The sequence below is a fragment of the Artemia sp. Qi Xiang Cuo genome, chromosome 6 (genome assembly GCF_049724085.1).
Source record: "Artemia sp. Qi Xiang Cuo chromosome 6, ASM4972408v1, whole genome shotgun sequence".
In the NCBI taxonomy this organism is placed as follows: Eukaryota; Metazoa; Arthropoda; class Branchiopoda; order Anostraca; family Artemiidae; genus Artemia; species Artemia sp. Qi Xiang Cuo.
The window spans coordinates 12,378,508-12,396,173 of record NC_142799.1 but is presented as its reverse complement, the minus strand read 5'-3'; the positions used below and the strand labels follow the sequence as shown (position 1 = coordinate 12,396,173).

At 33.0% G+C, this 17,666-nt stretch overlaps 1 protein-coding gene across 1 annotated transcript in view; it reads left to right on the top strand.

Annotated features, from left to right (window-relative positions):
- Nucleotides 1-17,020, top strand: part of LOC148950872 (uncharacterized) — a 103,419-nt gene extending 86,399 nt beyond the window's left edge. The window contains exons 2-4 of the mRNA XM_089090937.1: nt 1,438-1,569; nt 9,413-9,634; nt 16,844-17,020. Coding sequence (XP_088947063.1) covers nt 1,438-1,569; nt 9,413-9,634; nt 16,844-17,020 — 531 coding nt within the window. The remainder of the gene's footprint in view (nt 1-1,437; nt 1,570-9,412; nt 9,635-16,843) is intronic.
- Nucleotides 17,021-17,666: the final 646 nt, after the last annotated feature.

Genomic DNA, 17,666 nt, shown 5'->3' with positions numbered 1-17,666 from the left:
GCTTCTGTTTTCAAAAATATGGTGATAAGTAATTTTTGACAGAAGAAAGATAACAGATCCGTGTTTATTTGTTGTTTTTTTCCCAGGGAGGAATGTATCGAACCAATGGTTCTATAACATCGAGAGAAGGATCATTTGAACGGAAATTAAAAGTTCTACCAACCTTTTTAAGTGACCAAAAAGATTGGTCAACGCACGAAATAGCAGAAGTAAGCACTTTTCAAAAAGCTGGTATAAATTTCTACAAATGTCTGTAAATTTTCGATAGTTTTGAACCGATCAGCTTTCTTAGAATTTTTATTTGATAGACCCTTGTAAGACTAAAATTTTGTTTTGCCGTCCTAAAATGACAGATATTGACGCTGTCTTGCGACACAACGTCTTTTGTTACTTTAAAAGGCAGTAGAACTTTGAATTTTTTTTTTCATACGAGACCCCTACCAATATTCTGCAGCCACTGATTCGATACTATTTCCCCATGGGTGGCAAACAACCAAACAAATAAACACGGGGTATTGACCAACCTTTTCGAAATTTAAAATGGCACATTTCGTATTTTTAGCTTTAAAAACTCGAATTTTTATGCCGATGCTCTTCTTCGGTATGCTGAATATGATAGCGAAATTTTTATCAAGACCCCTCTCCTTCTTGGGGATGTTTCCGCCTTCTCACACAAAGTAGTGACTTTAAGTTACTTCTGAAGGTAGTTATATTTTCTATGGCCTTTGACTCAATTGGAAAGCAATTAAAATGTCCCTCTTTAATATAACAAATGAAAAATAGCCTCCAAGTTGCTGCATGTGGGTATTACATATACAAAAGGCACTGATGTGCTTTTTGTATCACCACTATGCAGTCTGATGGCAGAATTTTCCGTCTCGCGGAACTGAATGCGTTGAAAAAGTTATTGAGCAGATGACGGTGCATTATAGGAAATACCGAGGGACAGCAGAAATACTGTCCATTGAACAGTGAATACCTTATTCACTGTACCATGAACAGCCTTTGCTTGCGCATCCTACCATAGAGGGTAAAGTACAACCAACCTGCGAATCTAAAAATCATACGTTTCTTTTTCATTGTAACTGCCTGACATATATTCACGAAGCCTAAATGAAGGAGAGAGAGAGAGAGAGAGAGAGAGAGAGAGAGAGAGAGAGAGAGAGAGAGAGAGAGAGAGAGAGAGAGAGAGAGAGAGAGAGAGAGAGAGAGAGAGAGAGAGAGAGAGAGAGAGAGAGAGAGAGAGAGAGAGCAATGAACACATTCGGCACGTTGTTGCTCTAGATCTTATTATTGGTCTTTGGACCGAATTGACGGGAGATAATCAAGCTATCTTTCACTATTTTCAGATATGTATTATCAGATTGATTCAGTTATTTATAGTAGCTTTCTTTTACTTTAGCATTCATTCCAAGAACTAAATGCACTCTTTTACAGCGTCTGGTTCGTAGGAAGAATCTTGCCAAAAAAATTGGCTATTGTCAAACCATACCAACGATGAGTAGTCCCAACAAGAAAGCTACCAAAGAGTTGACATCGACAAGCTCTTCAGATAAACACATTTCTACTGTAAGTAACTGAAACTTTTCTGGTGAACGATCTGAATAATTGTAATGAGTTTAGGAATCCGCTTTCAATCTACACGAGTGATATACTGAGTCTTTCTGGGAGGTTTCTCCCAGAAATGTCTGATTACAGGCAGGTTTTCCAAATATTTTCAAACAGGGTAAATGGCTCACATAGTGTTTTCAGGTACTTTAAGAATTCTTCGTGCATTCATATATTTTTTAAGTATGTATGTATAACCTTTCTGAGCTGACCAAAAGTTCCAAATGATTCTCAAACAATGCCCTCTTTTCATGTCTGTTCCTACAATTTCTTTTTTCCTAGGGAAGGGGCTAGAACACCACAAAACGAATACTCTACACAATCTACAATAAAGTGCAGAGATAAATGGTGATGTTTTCGGAGGGGGCAAGCTTTGGGGCATGGCCCAAAATCTTGTTGAGATGTATCATTCTTTCAGTGTTCCATCTTCTACTAGACCTTCAAGGTGTCCAAGTTTTTGATGTAAATTCCCCCATATAAATTCGATCCAGTGGTTGGGTGTTGTTCTTGTAAAAAACCTTAAAGCTCTTTAGCGGAGTGTTCGTTGTGATGTTGACATGGAAATCCAAACGGTTTCTCAAATAATGTTGCCTATTGAGGAAAATAAAACTGTACTGTCCTCTATATGCTTTATTCTACCTTCTAATACACTGATCTTTAACTCTCTAGTGTTTGCCCTGTAAAAAAAAATGAACTGCGGTGATAAACTCACCGCAGAACCAAGCCACCTGAGGCCAACACAGCTACGCAAGCTCTTCCTCCACTACAATCTATTCAAAGCGTCATCTTTTACACCCGCCAACGAAGTTCCCATTTCCTTTAAATCTTTCTTTAAGATTTAACGAGGACGAGGACGACCTGCTTTCCGTTTCAATCTTCGGCTATCTGTCATCCTTCATCCGCACAACGTGCCCTAACCGCCTCAACGTTTCTTTCTTTATAGCCCTAGAGAGCGGTATTGAATCACATTTTTAGTGATTCAATACCGCATTATAATATATATATATATATATATATATATATATATATATATATATATATATATATATATATATATATATATATATATATATATATATATATATATATATATATATATATATATATATATATATATATATATATATATATATATATATATATATATATATATATAGCTATGAACATTGTCATAGCTCCTCTTCTTCATTTTGTTCATTTTTGTTACTAGTGCCTGAATTCTTCAATATTTCTGTGTTTTCTAATTGTCTTTCGTCCTAGAAAGTATAGTGCCCTTCTGTTGTGCTCCGTCAGTTTTGTTGTTAAAACCTGTTTGGAACCAACTCCTTCTACGCTAATTACATTGTAATAGTTGCATAGTGATCTTTTGTTTTTTTTTCTATTTTTTTTTATAGTGCTCGTATATATATATATATATATATATATATATATATATATATATATATATATATATATATATATATATATATATATATGCAAAACGCCAAAGCTTTTTTGACAAAATCTCGAAAAAAGTTAAAAACAAGAATACACTTTAAAACTGACTAAAGAGTGCGATTCAATTGACAGAATTTCTAGTTCATTAATAGACCTGATGAAGGTGTAAAACCTTCATTTTATCAGATTCGTCAAAAAACTAATATATATATATATATATATATATATATATATATATATATATATATATATATATATATATATATATATATATATATATATATATATATATATATATATATATATATATATATATATATATATATATATATATATATATATATATATATATATATATATATATATATATATATATATATATATATATATATATATATATATATATATATATATATATATATATATATATATATATATATATATATATATATATATATATATACTAGCCCTTCAAATTTCCAATCGAATGAGCCTGTTTTGAAGTTTCTACGATAGCACCTTCTACAAAAACCATATATGCCCCCATATATGAGTATACTTTTACTTTTTGAAGAGTGTCCTCTTCAAAAACATGTTTTCTATTGGGAAATTATTTACGCTTAACAAAATGGCTATCTCAAAATTTTGATTCGATGTGTTTGGGGGAATGATAGGCGTGGGGGGGGCTAGTTGCCCTCCAATCACTTTTGACTGTTAAAAAGGGCACTAGAACTCTCGATTTCTAATCGAATGAGCCCCTTTTGAAGTTTCTACGACGACCCCTTCCATATGCAGTGCCCAGCTCTAAAGGAAAAAAAAATAGTACATTGTGCCAACATCGTTCTTATATGCCCTCAGGGCATAACTTAAAACCCTTGCCCCGAGGGTTGTGGGGGAGTGTCCTCCTCCAAAACATATTTTCCATCTGGAAATCAACTGTGCTGAATAAAATGGCTATCTCAAAATTTTTATTGGATGTGTTTGGAGGAATGATGGGCGTGGGGGGGGGGGGGGCTAGTTGCCGTCCAATCACTTTCGATTATTAAATGGGCACTAGCAACTCCAATTTCCAATCGGATTAGCCCTTTTCGAAGTTTCTACGACAACTCCTTCGATACGAAGTGCCCGGGTGGAGAAAAAAAAAACACATTGTGCCCACGTCGTTCTTTACTTAGGCAGCGCTAGCGCTGCCTATGATTTCTGTTCGTTTTGGGTTTTATTTTTTTATCGATGCTGATTTATGGTAGTTCTACGCTTGGCAAATTATTAAGTTTTATTCTTGCTCGTTCTTTGTTTAATGGAGTCCTTTACTTTTCTTTGGAAAACTTATTTTGTAGAAAAAGTTTGTTTTAATCGATTTCTGTTCGTTTTAAATTGACATAGTCTTTTCAGGGAAAAAGAAACTGATAGTTTAAATCTTTTCGGTTTTTCTTTAAGAATATATATTTTGGCCTGCAGTTTCTATGCCGGACAAAATTTTCAACAATTTTTTACAACAAACTCTTTTAAAAATTTTGACGGAAACAGTAGTGTTTAATTTAGTTTTATACCTCCTCTAGTTGACCTGAAAAATAAAACTTAATAAAATTCGGAAAGAAATCTATCTGTGCTCTTTGGCAGCTTGGATACACTTAAATCCTTTTGATTTTGTATAAATTATAAAAGCAGAAGTAGCAATAGAAGTAACCCCGAAAGTTTGAACATAAGACCCTTATTTGATCCTGGGATATTGCTGAGATGTCTTATTGGCAATCAGCATACACACAGTTCTTTTTTATTTAATCTTAAAGCATTATTTAGTTTTTAAACGTAATGGGCAAACTGCATAACTGTGGGGGGTTGACATACACAATAGCCCTAGGGTGCAGTTACAAGACTGTTCAGCTATGCTGAACAAAATGTGACACAAGTGATATGTCACAACAAGTGATATATGTGGTTCATAAAGGAAAAAGAAATTTGCCAAGCATTATCATTTGCTAAATATTTGCAAACTGAAACAAAGGAAGAATTGATGTTTCTTGCAGTAAATGAGTTTTTTAAAGAAAAAGGAATACCTCTGAGTAATATTTTATCAATAGCCACAGATGGTGCTCCAGCGATAGTAGGGCGCTATAGGGTTTCTTTTGTATATTTAAAAAAGGAGGTGCCGAATGAAATTACAGGACACTGTGTCATTCATCGCCAACATCTTGCTGCTCAAAATTTAAGTGCACACCTACATACTTCATTATAATATGTAATTGAAGCAATCAACACAATCAGAAGCAGATCATTGAATGATAGATTATTAAAGCAGCTTTGTATTGGAAACGATGAAGAATTTAATCGTTTGCTGCGTCATACAGAAGTTTGCTGGTTGTCAAAGGGTGTCTTTTTAGGTAAATTCTACAAGCTATTTAACTTGGTGCTGGAGTTCTTGAAAGGTAAAAATGTGTATTTGCGATTCAAACTAAATCAATCCAATGGGATATCGCTTACTTGATCGATTTGTTTCAAAAATTCAATGAAACCAATCTTCAACTTCAAGGTGATGAATTGATTTTAATTAAATAAAATCTGTTCTCTCTGCATTTAAGACAAAACTTCTTGTGAACAAGTGAAATTTCGGACAAGGAAAATTCAGCCAGTTTCCAAATTTATCAGGAACAGGAAAAAAATATGGCTTTCTTATATGCTTTCTTTCTTGTGAGCACTTGGATACACTCCATTCAGCTTTTAATAAACGATTTGATGATATATTAAAACCAAATATACCTGATTGGATTTTGGATCCTCTTTTAAGTGCAAATATAGAAGATTCTCCACAGTTACAAGAAGAATTGATGGAATTAACTACAAATGATTATTGAAGTTTAAATTCAAAAGTGGCTACCAACAATTTTGGCTGCAAAAGGAGATCCTTACGGCTTATCCACATATTTGGGCTGTCATTCAAAAATTGTTAATTGTATTTCCGTCATTATACTTAGTGGAACGTCGATTCAGTGTGTAACAAATTTATTTAAAAAAAGAAACCGATTGCAAATAGTCGATTGTTGTGATTTAAGATTACTGCTGACGAAGATAGAACCCAAAATTGCTAAATTGGTAGCTGCACACCAGGTTTATCCTTCACATTAAAATTAAGATACTTTTTTGTATCATCTTTATTCTGAATTTAATAAATAGTTTCATAATTTCAAACTTCGATGTTCTTAATTTACAACTTTCTTTACCATATTTTACGAAAAACGTACATACAATAATGATGTAAAATAATTTAACAGTCTTGCATAGAATGCGAAGACTGGAGAGGAATTAACGAGTAAAAGACTAATTTTGATAATGATCATTAGGTTAATAAATAAATCATCAAACTTTTCGGGAAAAAACCTTCCTATCATCAGTGGTGTACTAGTTTTCTAGGACCGCAATTCAGTATATTGAATTTTACAGACATATTATATTTTATTACAAATATAATGTCTGTCAAATTCAATATATTGATTTGCGGTCCTAGATCGGAAGGTTTTTCCCGAAGCGTTTGATGATTTATTTATTAAAATAATGATCATTATCAAAATTAGTCTTTTACTCGTTAATTCCTCTTCTCACAGAAACATTAACATTTACATCTCTTATTAATTGCAATTAAAATAAAAAAAATCCAGGGAGCACTGGGTAATATTTTTTCTGGAAAGGGGGGGGGGGGGTAGGTCAAATAAGTTTGGGAGTCACTTATTTAGATTGTCCAAATAGTTTGTCTTAAGAATTGATTTAAGTATTAGTTTGGAAAACTCAGAGAATACTTATAAGGGGAAGATCAATTGACCCAAAGGAATTATGCGCACAATACTACTAATACTACTACTACTGCAGTATTTACTAGTCTTACCACTGCTATTAATATTGGACCAACTACTACTTCTATCGCAACTACTTGTAAGGCTGAAAGAAATAAGATGAAAATTTCAAGCAGTATATGAATATACAGGTTATCAAAAGAGCATATCGATAATGTCATAGCAATGGCTAATTGTATTAAGTTGAATAGCTATACTACTACTGTGACTACTATTAAAACTATGCCTAGGGGTATGAAAATGAAATTTTTGGAGAATATTTATGAGAATATCTGTTGTACAGATGACAACCTGCCATCCGTATGCAGGTTGTCAAAAAGGCATATCAGCAATATCTTAAGAACAGTTTCGTATGTAAAATTAAAACTTATATCACTTGTTGTGGGGGATGCACAACTAACCAAAAGACAATATTTGGGTCATGATACTACTGCTTCTACTCCTGCGATTACTATTACTGCTACTATAATCATTACTGCCACTGCTGCTACTGCTACTAAAGCTAAGATCTTTATTATTTTATATTGGTGGATTTATAAATTCTTTAAGTTAGAATAAGATAAAATACATTAAGTGAAGAAAAAATAACAACAAAACCATGTTAACAAATAAACACATTTATAAATCTTAACTTAACTTACACAATTTTATTTTATTTATAAATGGGTTATAAGTGTTGCCATTTTTCTAATTATTTCCTTTTTTTATGCTTTCACCGTCTCTTACAGCTAATCATCGCCCTCCAAATGCATCTCTGCCCCTAACCGCCCCCCTTGGTAACTTGTAGCGCCCCCCCCCCTCCCCCGGGAATGGTAGCGCCCACTTTGCGAATCAATCGGGCAACCCTAGGTCTGGCTACTGCCAGACCTAGGTCTGGCCAATGATCATAGTTTTCAGATGTTATAAAGGCCCTTTTTGAATTGGATCTTAGATATATCATTTTGAATTCTGAATTTTGCAGCTAAAGAGCTTTGGATAGATTTAAATAGTTTAGATAGGCGTTATCAATTCACAGCTAGTAATTTAAATGAGACTTAAAATGATGTAACACAGGCCCTGTTTGAATTGCAGCTTGGAAATTTCATTTGGAATGCCAAAAAATGTCATTATGGTAAAGTCATAATGTAGTGTTTTTCTATTTACGTCATGGTTCTAATGAAACTATTACAACAAATTTGTCTCTAGAATGACGCCTCTCATTCGTTCGGAAAGCTCAATTCGGATAAGCGCACTTATTTAATTGCATTTTATCAATTCCTTTGATTTTCTAGATAAAAAAAAAAATTGAAATTCAAGTTTTACTGAAACGCTCCCCTTTCATCCTACCAGATCCCCTACCAAAGCGGTGTTTATTATTTAATTGACAGTATTGAAAATTACAGCACAATAAAGGAAAGTCTATTACATTTTTTTTCATGGAAAAATGTATCCAAATATTTGTTTCAATTATAGCAAATTCACAATCGAGATAGAATTACTTGGGCTACAAGTACCCCGTCTATATAATTGTCACGCTCTTTGCGTGAATAGCTAGGATTCGAAAGTCAAATATTAAACGATGAACAAAATAATTCTATGCATTTTACCTATGGATTGGAGGTGAAGTTTCTGCCATACTAGAATTTTCACGGACGCCCGTTTTTGTATTTTTAAATTTTGCTCAGAGGAGTCATATTGGAAAAATGACTGTACCAGTTTTAAGAATATTCCCACGTCAAATAGTTAAAACGCCTGTTATACATTATTCTTTTAAAAATCTTTAATTTCATGAGTTGGTTAGAAGGTATTTCCATTTAAATTACCTTCTTTATTTTAATTAAAATTTTTGAAAAAGCAATAGAATTATCCCACTCCCCTATATTGGCAGCGAAAAATTTTATCCCCCTCTAGTTTTCGGTAAATTGATACGCCTGGTTTTCCATTTTAGATGAGGACATAGTAGAAACTACTGTAAATAATAAAATGCCATATTTAGTATAAAATAATGGATTAGTCTTTGAAAATGTATAGATTAAGAAAGTCAAATAAAATCTCAAAATTAATATGGAGAAAACTTAAAGCTCAGAAGACAAAAAAATGAGAATGAGGATCAAAAAAGTAGAAGTATTCTTCACCTATTTTGATTTACATATTTATAGTATTATTTCATTTTATTATAAATTACTGACACCGTGACTGACGACACTTTATAATTACTACCGTCAATACATCTCACTGCAAAGAACAGTATAAAAATTTTTCTATGATAACAGTTTTGCTATAAAAATATGCTGTATACATATAATACACACTATATTTGTAAATTATATTAGTTTCTTTATTCTGAACAGTAAAGTCAAGATTTAAATGCAATAAGCAACTAACTATCCTGGTGGCTGTCTTAGTCTGTGGTTGCGGCTTTGAATCATTACTGGAGGTTTTGTGGGTTTGAATATAACCGATATTTTTTTTACATTTCTTTCTTTTAAATTCAATATGGGTATGCTGTTTATAAAAACAATAACTGTTGTTATTAATTTCAGGAGTCATCTCCCGGAACACCATGTCTTGAAACTTCCCATCCACAACTCCCATGTACTGCAATAGAGATAGAAGATCACATTCCAGCATTTGAATTAGATAATATTGCCTCATCTGCTGAACAATCTAGTCAAAACCTTGAACTACAGATACCTGACAAAACAGAGTTGCTCAACGAAACTTTTTTGTCATGCCATGAGGAGCCTGGAGACAAAATTATTAGGGTAATTTTATTTGTCTTGCATTTAACTTGTGGCTATCAAATAGAACAATAAGCCTGCAAAAATATCCTTTTTCTATTATTATAACGGTATGAAGTAATTGGGTATTGCTTCCATAGCTAATCATCCCTATTTTTTCTAAGGATTTCATTTCTAAATATTCACCGTGTAAAATTTGACACATATTAAAACGTGCTTCTTATTAATATTAAATATTAATTGATTATTGTTTCTTTTATAACTGGTATAGATGAAAATATATAACTAGCTGAATATTTGAAGGCCAACTTCGTAGGATGCTGCATCCCCATTGTTAGTTTTTGAATGCAAGTATTTAGCTCAATCGTCTTCAATAAAGAATTAGGAATAAAAATAAAAATCCACAAGAAGAAAACACAAGAGGAATCTTTTTATCACTTCCAACGGCAAGGATTTGGGAGATAGGGGCATATGAAAGCATTGCGTTGGAGCATAGAAGGAATACGGAAAAAATAATATTTTAAGCTACTTCTAAGGGATATATGAGCAAAAAGAATTTTTCCTGTTTCAATGGGAATACAGATTGTTTACCCCATACTGAAATTTAAATATAGTATCCGACCCTGGTTTACGGTTTCCTAAGATATCTAACCTTCTCAGGCCAAGACACTAGGACAATTGAACGCTTGGTTACTTGAACATGTGTGGACACTCGGACAATACATCGGACAAATGTGGTGTTTTTATATGGAAATAACCTACGGCTATGGTTTCATTCATCCCTTGGTATACAAAAATGTAGTTTTTCGTAAAAAAAAAAAATTAAAAGTATTTTTTGTTAATTATAGCAGCGACTAATTGTAGCAATCTACTTCAAAATGCTTCATAAACCTCTCTCATATTCATGTGATAGCCCACTAGCCCTGGCGAAAAGAAAGAGACACATAATTGCTATAATAGCAAAAAGTGCATTTTCCATCTCGTTCGAGTTGGAGACTATAATTTCCATGTATATGGTTTTCGACCATGCTGATTCCAACTCATGCTGATTCCATTTTTCATTTTGATCTGATGCCATTTTCTAGTTTTTTGGGCATTCTCTTGGATTTATTACGTTTGATGCTTCAGGTGGTTTGACAAAAAAATTTCAACGAATAATATCTTATTATAATTTTTCAAAAGTAATTACAAACAGGAAAAATTATTACTTTTTCTTTGTTGGAATTTATAAGAGACAAACCAAAGGGAATCAGGCAGTTTTTTTTATTTAAGTTAATATTCATTTTAATTTAAAATTTTAGTTACTATGGACTATAGTTCGTTATTTATCAGTGAAGAGAGTAAAAAGGAGACACACCTGTGCTATCCATGCTAAAAAGGGTTTTCTACCAATGCAAAATGGCTGTTATTAATCATTAATTTTTTTTTCAAAGTGTGTTTCTTGAGTTTTTGCTACAATGATCTTCGGTTTACGTTTTACTAAGTTACAGCTGCAGATTCAACTTTGAGTACTATAGGCTATAGTTTGTTTCGCTTTTTTCATAATCACCATACATTTCTTTTCTTTATACAATTTCAATTTTAAAATTAACCGAAATAATAGCTACCATTCCTAAATCAGTGTCAATTTGCTATTTTTTTATTAGGCAGATTTGAAGTTATTGCGTTTTCAAACTTTTGGTCACTATGGGATGCGGTTCGCCTTTTACTAGGTTTCAGCTACAGTTACAGTCACGATATTCCTTAAATTTATGCATTAGCGTAGATACTAATAAAAAATTATTCAAAGAGAACTTTAATCTGTAGTTTGGAATGTTTTCTAAAATGCCGCTAATATATTCTTAAAACAGTTCTCAATTTAAGAAAATAAGCTTGTATTTAGCCATGTTTTTTGTACTTTTAGACATACTCTTTAACTTTTTCTCTATGGGTTCTTTGATACATCCCTGCAGATGTCTTAAAAGAAATAAAAAATAATACAAATATTGAAAGCACTATATAATTTCGTTAATTGACCAGATACGTCTGATTGGAGCAGTTTCAGTATCAAGCACAGAAATATGGCCTTGATCAGACCACACACTACGATTTCCAAACTTATCTCTTAAAGCATTCAGAAGATCGTGCTTAAGTTTCGTAAGGTTCACAGCGACAAATCAGCCTGAGCCACTAAGCTGTTTCTTCGCCTTACAAACATGGCAAGCGATTTCTTTTGATCGAAACTGAACGAGAACAGGGGCAACTTAATCTGGTCTTTGAGCATTATTTGATCCAACTCTAAACCGCTGAACACCAACTACGCCCGAATCCTTAATATTAGTTACACACATCTTGACAAGCAATACACAATTCATGGTGTCAGTCAAATTCTTCGACTGAATTTGCTTCAAACGATTAAACAACAGGGAATCCCCTGTCTCTTTCTACTCTATATCTAGTAGTATTATATCAATCTAAGGAAGAGGACAGGTAGGACATTACTGTGTCAATCTAAGGAAGAGGGCAGGTAGGACATTATTGTTTCAATTAAAGGAATCGCAAAGGTAGGACATTACTGTGTCAATTAAAGGAAGCGAACAGGTAGGACATTACTGTGCCAATGAAAGGTATAATACAGATAAAAACAATGTTTTATATGTATGGATGTTTTTTTGATTATTTTATTCATGTTATATTTGATATTTTATTGTATGGATCTTTTATATCTTTTATCATATGGATGGTTTTGTTTATTGATGTATGGGTGATTAAGTGTGTTACATAATGGTTGATTATATGTCTTGTTGTATTGGTGGTGTCTTATTTAATATTTTTTTGTACGGATATTTTATTGTATGGATATATGGATTTTTAGTTTAATGGGTTTTTAGGCTGATATGGATATTATGATGTTAGGCATGATTCTTCATTGTAGCAGGACTTTAGGCATTGACGCTTTTACTTTGAAATTGAGCATCGATATAAAAACCTGATACAGAGTTAGTATCTCAGTCAATAAATTGAATTTGATTAGTGTACACTATTTCAAATTGGAAAAAACATTCAAATATTTTGAAAATGAGTAGTTTTCACTATTACTCCTCAAAAGAGCTGACAGTGATGATGTGAAGACAAGGGCTCCCAAAGTAGCAGTTGAAACTCAAAAGGATTGCTAACTAACATTTGAGTGGGATGAGACGTTTGGCATATACGTTATATCATTGAGTAAATTTAAGTGAGATGAACAATTATGTTTCGCCACAAAAGTGAATATAATGCATAAATCGCGACTACAACATGGGATGAATTCTATTATGAAGCATATTGAGGAAAATGGATTGACTCATCTAACCTGAAGAGAGTGAAAATATATTTTTTTATTACATTTCTGTCAATAAAAATGTTTTATAATGATTTGTTTTGATTAGATACTCTAGTTGATCGTTTACTCCACTCTCTCTAGTGGGGTGACTAATAGGCAGTGAGAGTGTGCACAAAGTAGAAACTTGAAAATGTTAGTTTAGTCTATTGTTGGTTAAGGGAGTATCAAGAACTAAAATGGCTGGATTTGAGAAACAGAAGATCTTAAGGAATCTAGTAAAATTTGAAAAATGTTTAGTTTTAGATGATGACTTTCTGGAATTATCTCTTCAATGGGAAATATTTTCTCTAGAAATTCTTAAACATTAGTGGGAACTGATTCCCCATCTTTGGACTATTGTATGAAGCTTATGCGTTGTGAACCAAATTACTCAATTTATTGATTTATTAATTGAAACGAAACAAAATGATATTGTGATTCTGCTTTAAACCACTACCTAGAAATTAATTTTTTAAAACAATAAGAAATAATTTTTTGTGACGTCACTTGTTTAATCAAACAGTTCGTGGTAACGAACTGTAAGTAAGGAGCGACCCGGCTCAATGGTAACCGAAACTCTAGAAAACGGGTTTTTGATACCAATAGATATATCAAGAGAATCAGATTTCAATGCTAATTTCAAATATTTAATTCTCATCAAGTTTAGTGCTACCCATCAAAAGTTACGTGCCTGAGAAAATTCGGCTGATTTTAAAAAAAAGAGGGACAGACCCTCTAAAAGTTATAGAACCTTAATGAAAATCACACCATCATATTCAGCGTATCAGAGAACCCTACTGTAGAGTTTTCAAGCTCCTATCTACAACAATGTGGAATTTTACATTTTTTGCCAGAAGAAAGATCACGGATGCGTGTTTATTTTTTTTTTGTTTTTTTTTGCCAGGGGTGATCGTATCGACCCAGTGGTCCTAAAATATCGTGGGAGGGCTCATTGGAACGGAAATTAAAAGTTCTAGTTCCCTTTTTAAGTGACCAAAAAAATGGAGGGCAACTAGGCCACCTCCCACGCTTATTTTTTTCCCAAAGTCACCTGATCAAAATTTTGAGATAGCCATTTTGTTCAGCATGGTCGAAAATATGATAAATATGTCTTTTAGGGTGACTTAATCCCCCGAAGTTCCCAGAGGAGGGCTAAATGTTATGAAATTTACCCAATGTTAACATATAGTATGGTTTTTTGGTATGTATACAGATGTTTTCAGGTGGTTTTTTTCGGGTGGTGGGAGGGACGGGTGGGTCGGTGGTTATGTTGGAGGATCTGTTCATGAAGGAAGTTTTCATGGGGGAAGGGAAATTACCATGAAGGAGGCGCCGGACTTGCCAGCATTATTTATTGGTTATTGGGAAGTATACAACCATTTTCAGGAAGGATTTTTCTGGGGGGGGGGGGGGCTAGAGGTGGGGGTTACTCTGGAGAAAATTTCCGTGGAGGATGTTTTTTTGGGGTAAGAGACATTTCTATGAAGGGGGCGCCGGATTTCCAAGCATTAGAAATTAAATCGATCATTAGACGATCAGAAATTAAATAAAAAAAACAAGTTTTTTCAACTGAAATGTAAGAAGAAATATTAGAACTTAAAACAAACAGAAATTATAACGTATGTGAGGGGGTTCTACCCCAAGTAAAAACCACGCTCTTTAAACGAAAGTTTTTTTTATTGCTTTAAAAATATCTATATATTATAAATAAACGGCCTTTGTGATTAATGGGTTTGTGTATAAAAATTTTTTTTAAATTTTGACGTAAAGAGCGTGGTATTGACTAAGGGGAGAACCCCTTCATATACGTAATAACATATACGTAATAAAAAAACAATAAAAAAACAAGCGATACGGCTCAATAGTAATCGAAACTTTTAAAAACGGAATTTTGATGTCAATAAATGTATCAAAGGAATGTGTTTATAATGCTGATCCTAAATATATAAATTTTATTAAGTTTAGTATTACTCATCAAAGGCTACAGGCCTGAGAAAATTTACTCGATTTTTTAAAGAGGGGGAAAACATCCCCTACAAGTGAAAGAATTTTAATGAAAATCACACCGTCAGAATTCAACGTATCAGAAAACCCTATTACATAGGTTTCAAGCTCATATCTGCAAAAATCTGCAACTTTGTATTTTTTGCCAGAAGAAAAATATACGAATATAGAAGTTAGTTACGTAAGTTAATTTTTAGACATCCATTTAGCAAAAGAAAAGTGAAATTTTTATGCAAATAAAAGCTGCATTAACTAAAAAACGATCAGAAATTAAATATAAAAAAACAAGTTTTTTTAACTGAAAGTAAGGAGCGACATTAAAACTTAAAACGAACAGAAAGTATTTCGTATATGAACGGGGCTGTCCCTTCCTCAACGCCTCGCTCTTTGCGCTAAAGTTTGACTCTGCCTCACAACTTAATTTTTTAAAACAATAAAAAACTTTAGCGTAAAGAGTGAGGCGTTGGGTAGGGGACAGCCCCTTTCATATACAGAATAATTTCTGTTCGTTTTAAGTTTTAATGTTGCTCCTTACTTTCAGTTTAAAAAACTTGTTTTTTTATTTAATCCTACTCCTAGAAGCCATTGTTTTTTATTGATTGTGAGTCAGTTTCTTTTTGGCAGCTAGATGGACAACATTGAAAAAATATTCCATACATGTTCACTATGTTTATATACATTAGGCAGCTGGTCATCATGTGAGAACTGTACTACAGTTTATGACTATAATGAAAAGTGTAGATTCCGTAATCCGTGTAAATTGCATAAAGGATATGCTGTACAAACTAAGGTTTGTAATACCTGTCTTGAAGAGACTTGTGGCTCTCATCCTAATAGATACATATGCTCCAATTGTCATTTTGATAAGTGTGATCAATGGGAAAATACTTACCATTGTATGATTGAAAAAAAAACTAAACGTGACTAGTTTATTTCTACGGGATTGGTATCGTCGTGGATTTAAATTTTTTTTGCAAAGAAGAATTTTGAGCACGTTTCAATTGTAAAAGCATGAAGAGAGTATGGTTCTTGCGTCATCGTTGTGAGGACAACGGTAATAATGATTATAAACCTACTGATTTTATTTGGCTTTTACAGAAAGTAATTCTTCATATGAGAATATTGTGTCAAATAATCGTATAGAAACAGTTGAATTTTATAATATGAATCATAATAGTATCATTGAGTTCACAAAGAGATTTAATAAAAATGAAGTTAAATTATATTTTGGAAAATGTGACCCTTGCTTTGTACGCCAGGATCAGTACAAGTTGAATCCCAATGATCTGCCACCACTAATCATTATCGACGATGATGACGATCTAAATAATTATGAAGAAGAAGATGAAGAAGAAATCTAAACGATGAAGACAAAAGACTTTTTTATAGTACATATATATTTTATTAATAAACAAATTTACATACATTATTAAAACACTTTATTCTTAGAGCACTAAAATCAATATTATACAGGGGTTAGAGAGTATTTTGTACTAGAAAGTAATTCAAACGAGGACTGTATACATAAATGTTGATAAATTCACTGAAAGTATAGTCACGAGATCAAAAAATGAAATATAGTAATGAATGAAAACCATAGCTTTTGGTTGATAAATCTTGTACTCGCATCCAATTTTGAATAATTGTTTTTCACTTTCTTCAAGTTTGTTTTTGATGTGCTCTGTGTAGAATGCATATGGTAAACCAAAAGGATCGAAAAAGCCTCTATTCTTCGCTGTTTGAAAGATGCATAGCCAATGACCCGTCCGCATTGTTACTATTTGTTACTATTAACAATGATAATGGTTTTGTTAGCAGTATGAATATATTCAAGGAAATCTGAGGTTATAGGATTCGTATTTGGACATATAACGATTCATGTTAAATAGATCGATTATTTGATTGGTGTTCATGGTGCCAGGTCTAAAAGAACACTACCGTTGGGGGTCATTTCCCCAGAGATTTCAAATAGATTGAGTGAGACTGATGCTACACTTTGCGTCAATGCTTTTTCAAAGTTACACTCTAAACGTACAGTACCCGTTCGTCCAGAACTCATATCTTGAGTACCAGACAAGTCCTAAACAATGATACCATGACTTTTTGCAAACATTGCATCGGATATACCATTTTCATATAGATGAGAATCTCGATCTAGGGATTGCATTGTCAACTCGTATAGAGTCCTATTGGATTTATCAAAGGATAAATTATGGAGAGGAATTCCATTTACTTTAGATACAAGAGAGGAAAGGCCAAAAAGTTCAAATTCATGTGGAGAACTTGTCCACGATCTTATGTTACTGGCACTTTTTACAAAAGCCAAAGCAAGTTTCGAAGGAATTTCACCATTGATAAGTGAAGAATGGGTGTAGGTTCTTGAACCAATGGCAATATGACGTTGATTGGCGATTGTGCGAGGAACAAGCAGTTTGATATTATTTCCAGAGGCTCTTAGTTTTTCAATTGCCAAAGCAAGAGAACTGATAACCTGTTGTTTTCGCACATGAAGTATTGCCGAATTGAGATTGACATTGGCATCGGATGCTTCATCAAATGTCTTTCTCAAGATGAAATTGGACGGAGCGAGTTGTTACTTTATTTCAATTTTAACACAGGGGGGCATTCATTGAGATACATTAAATATTTAATGATTGAGTCTACCAACTAAATGATACTCCTTGCTTACTGCCCAGGTGAGTTCACCATCAG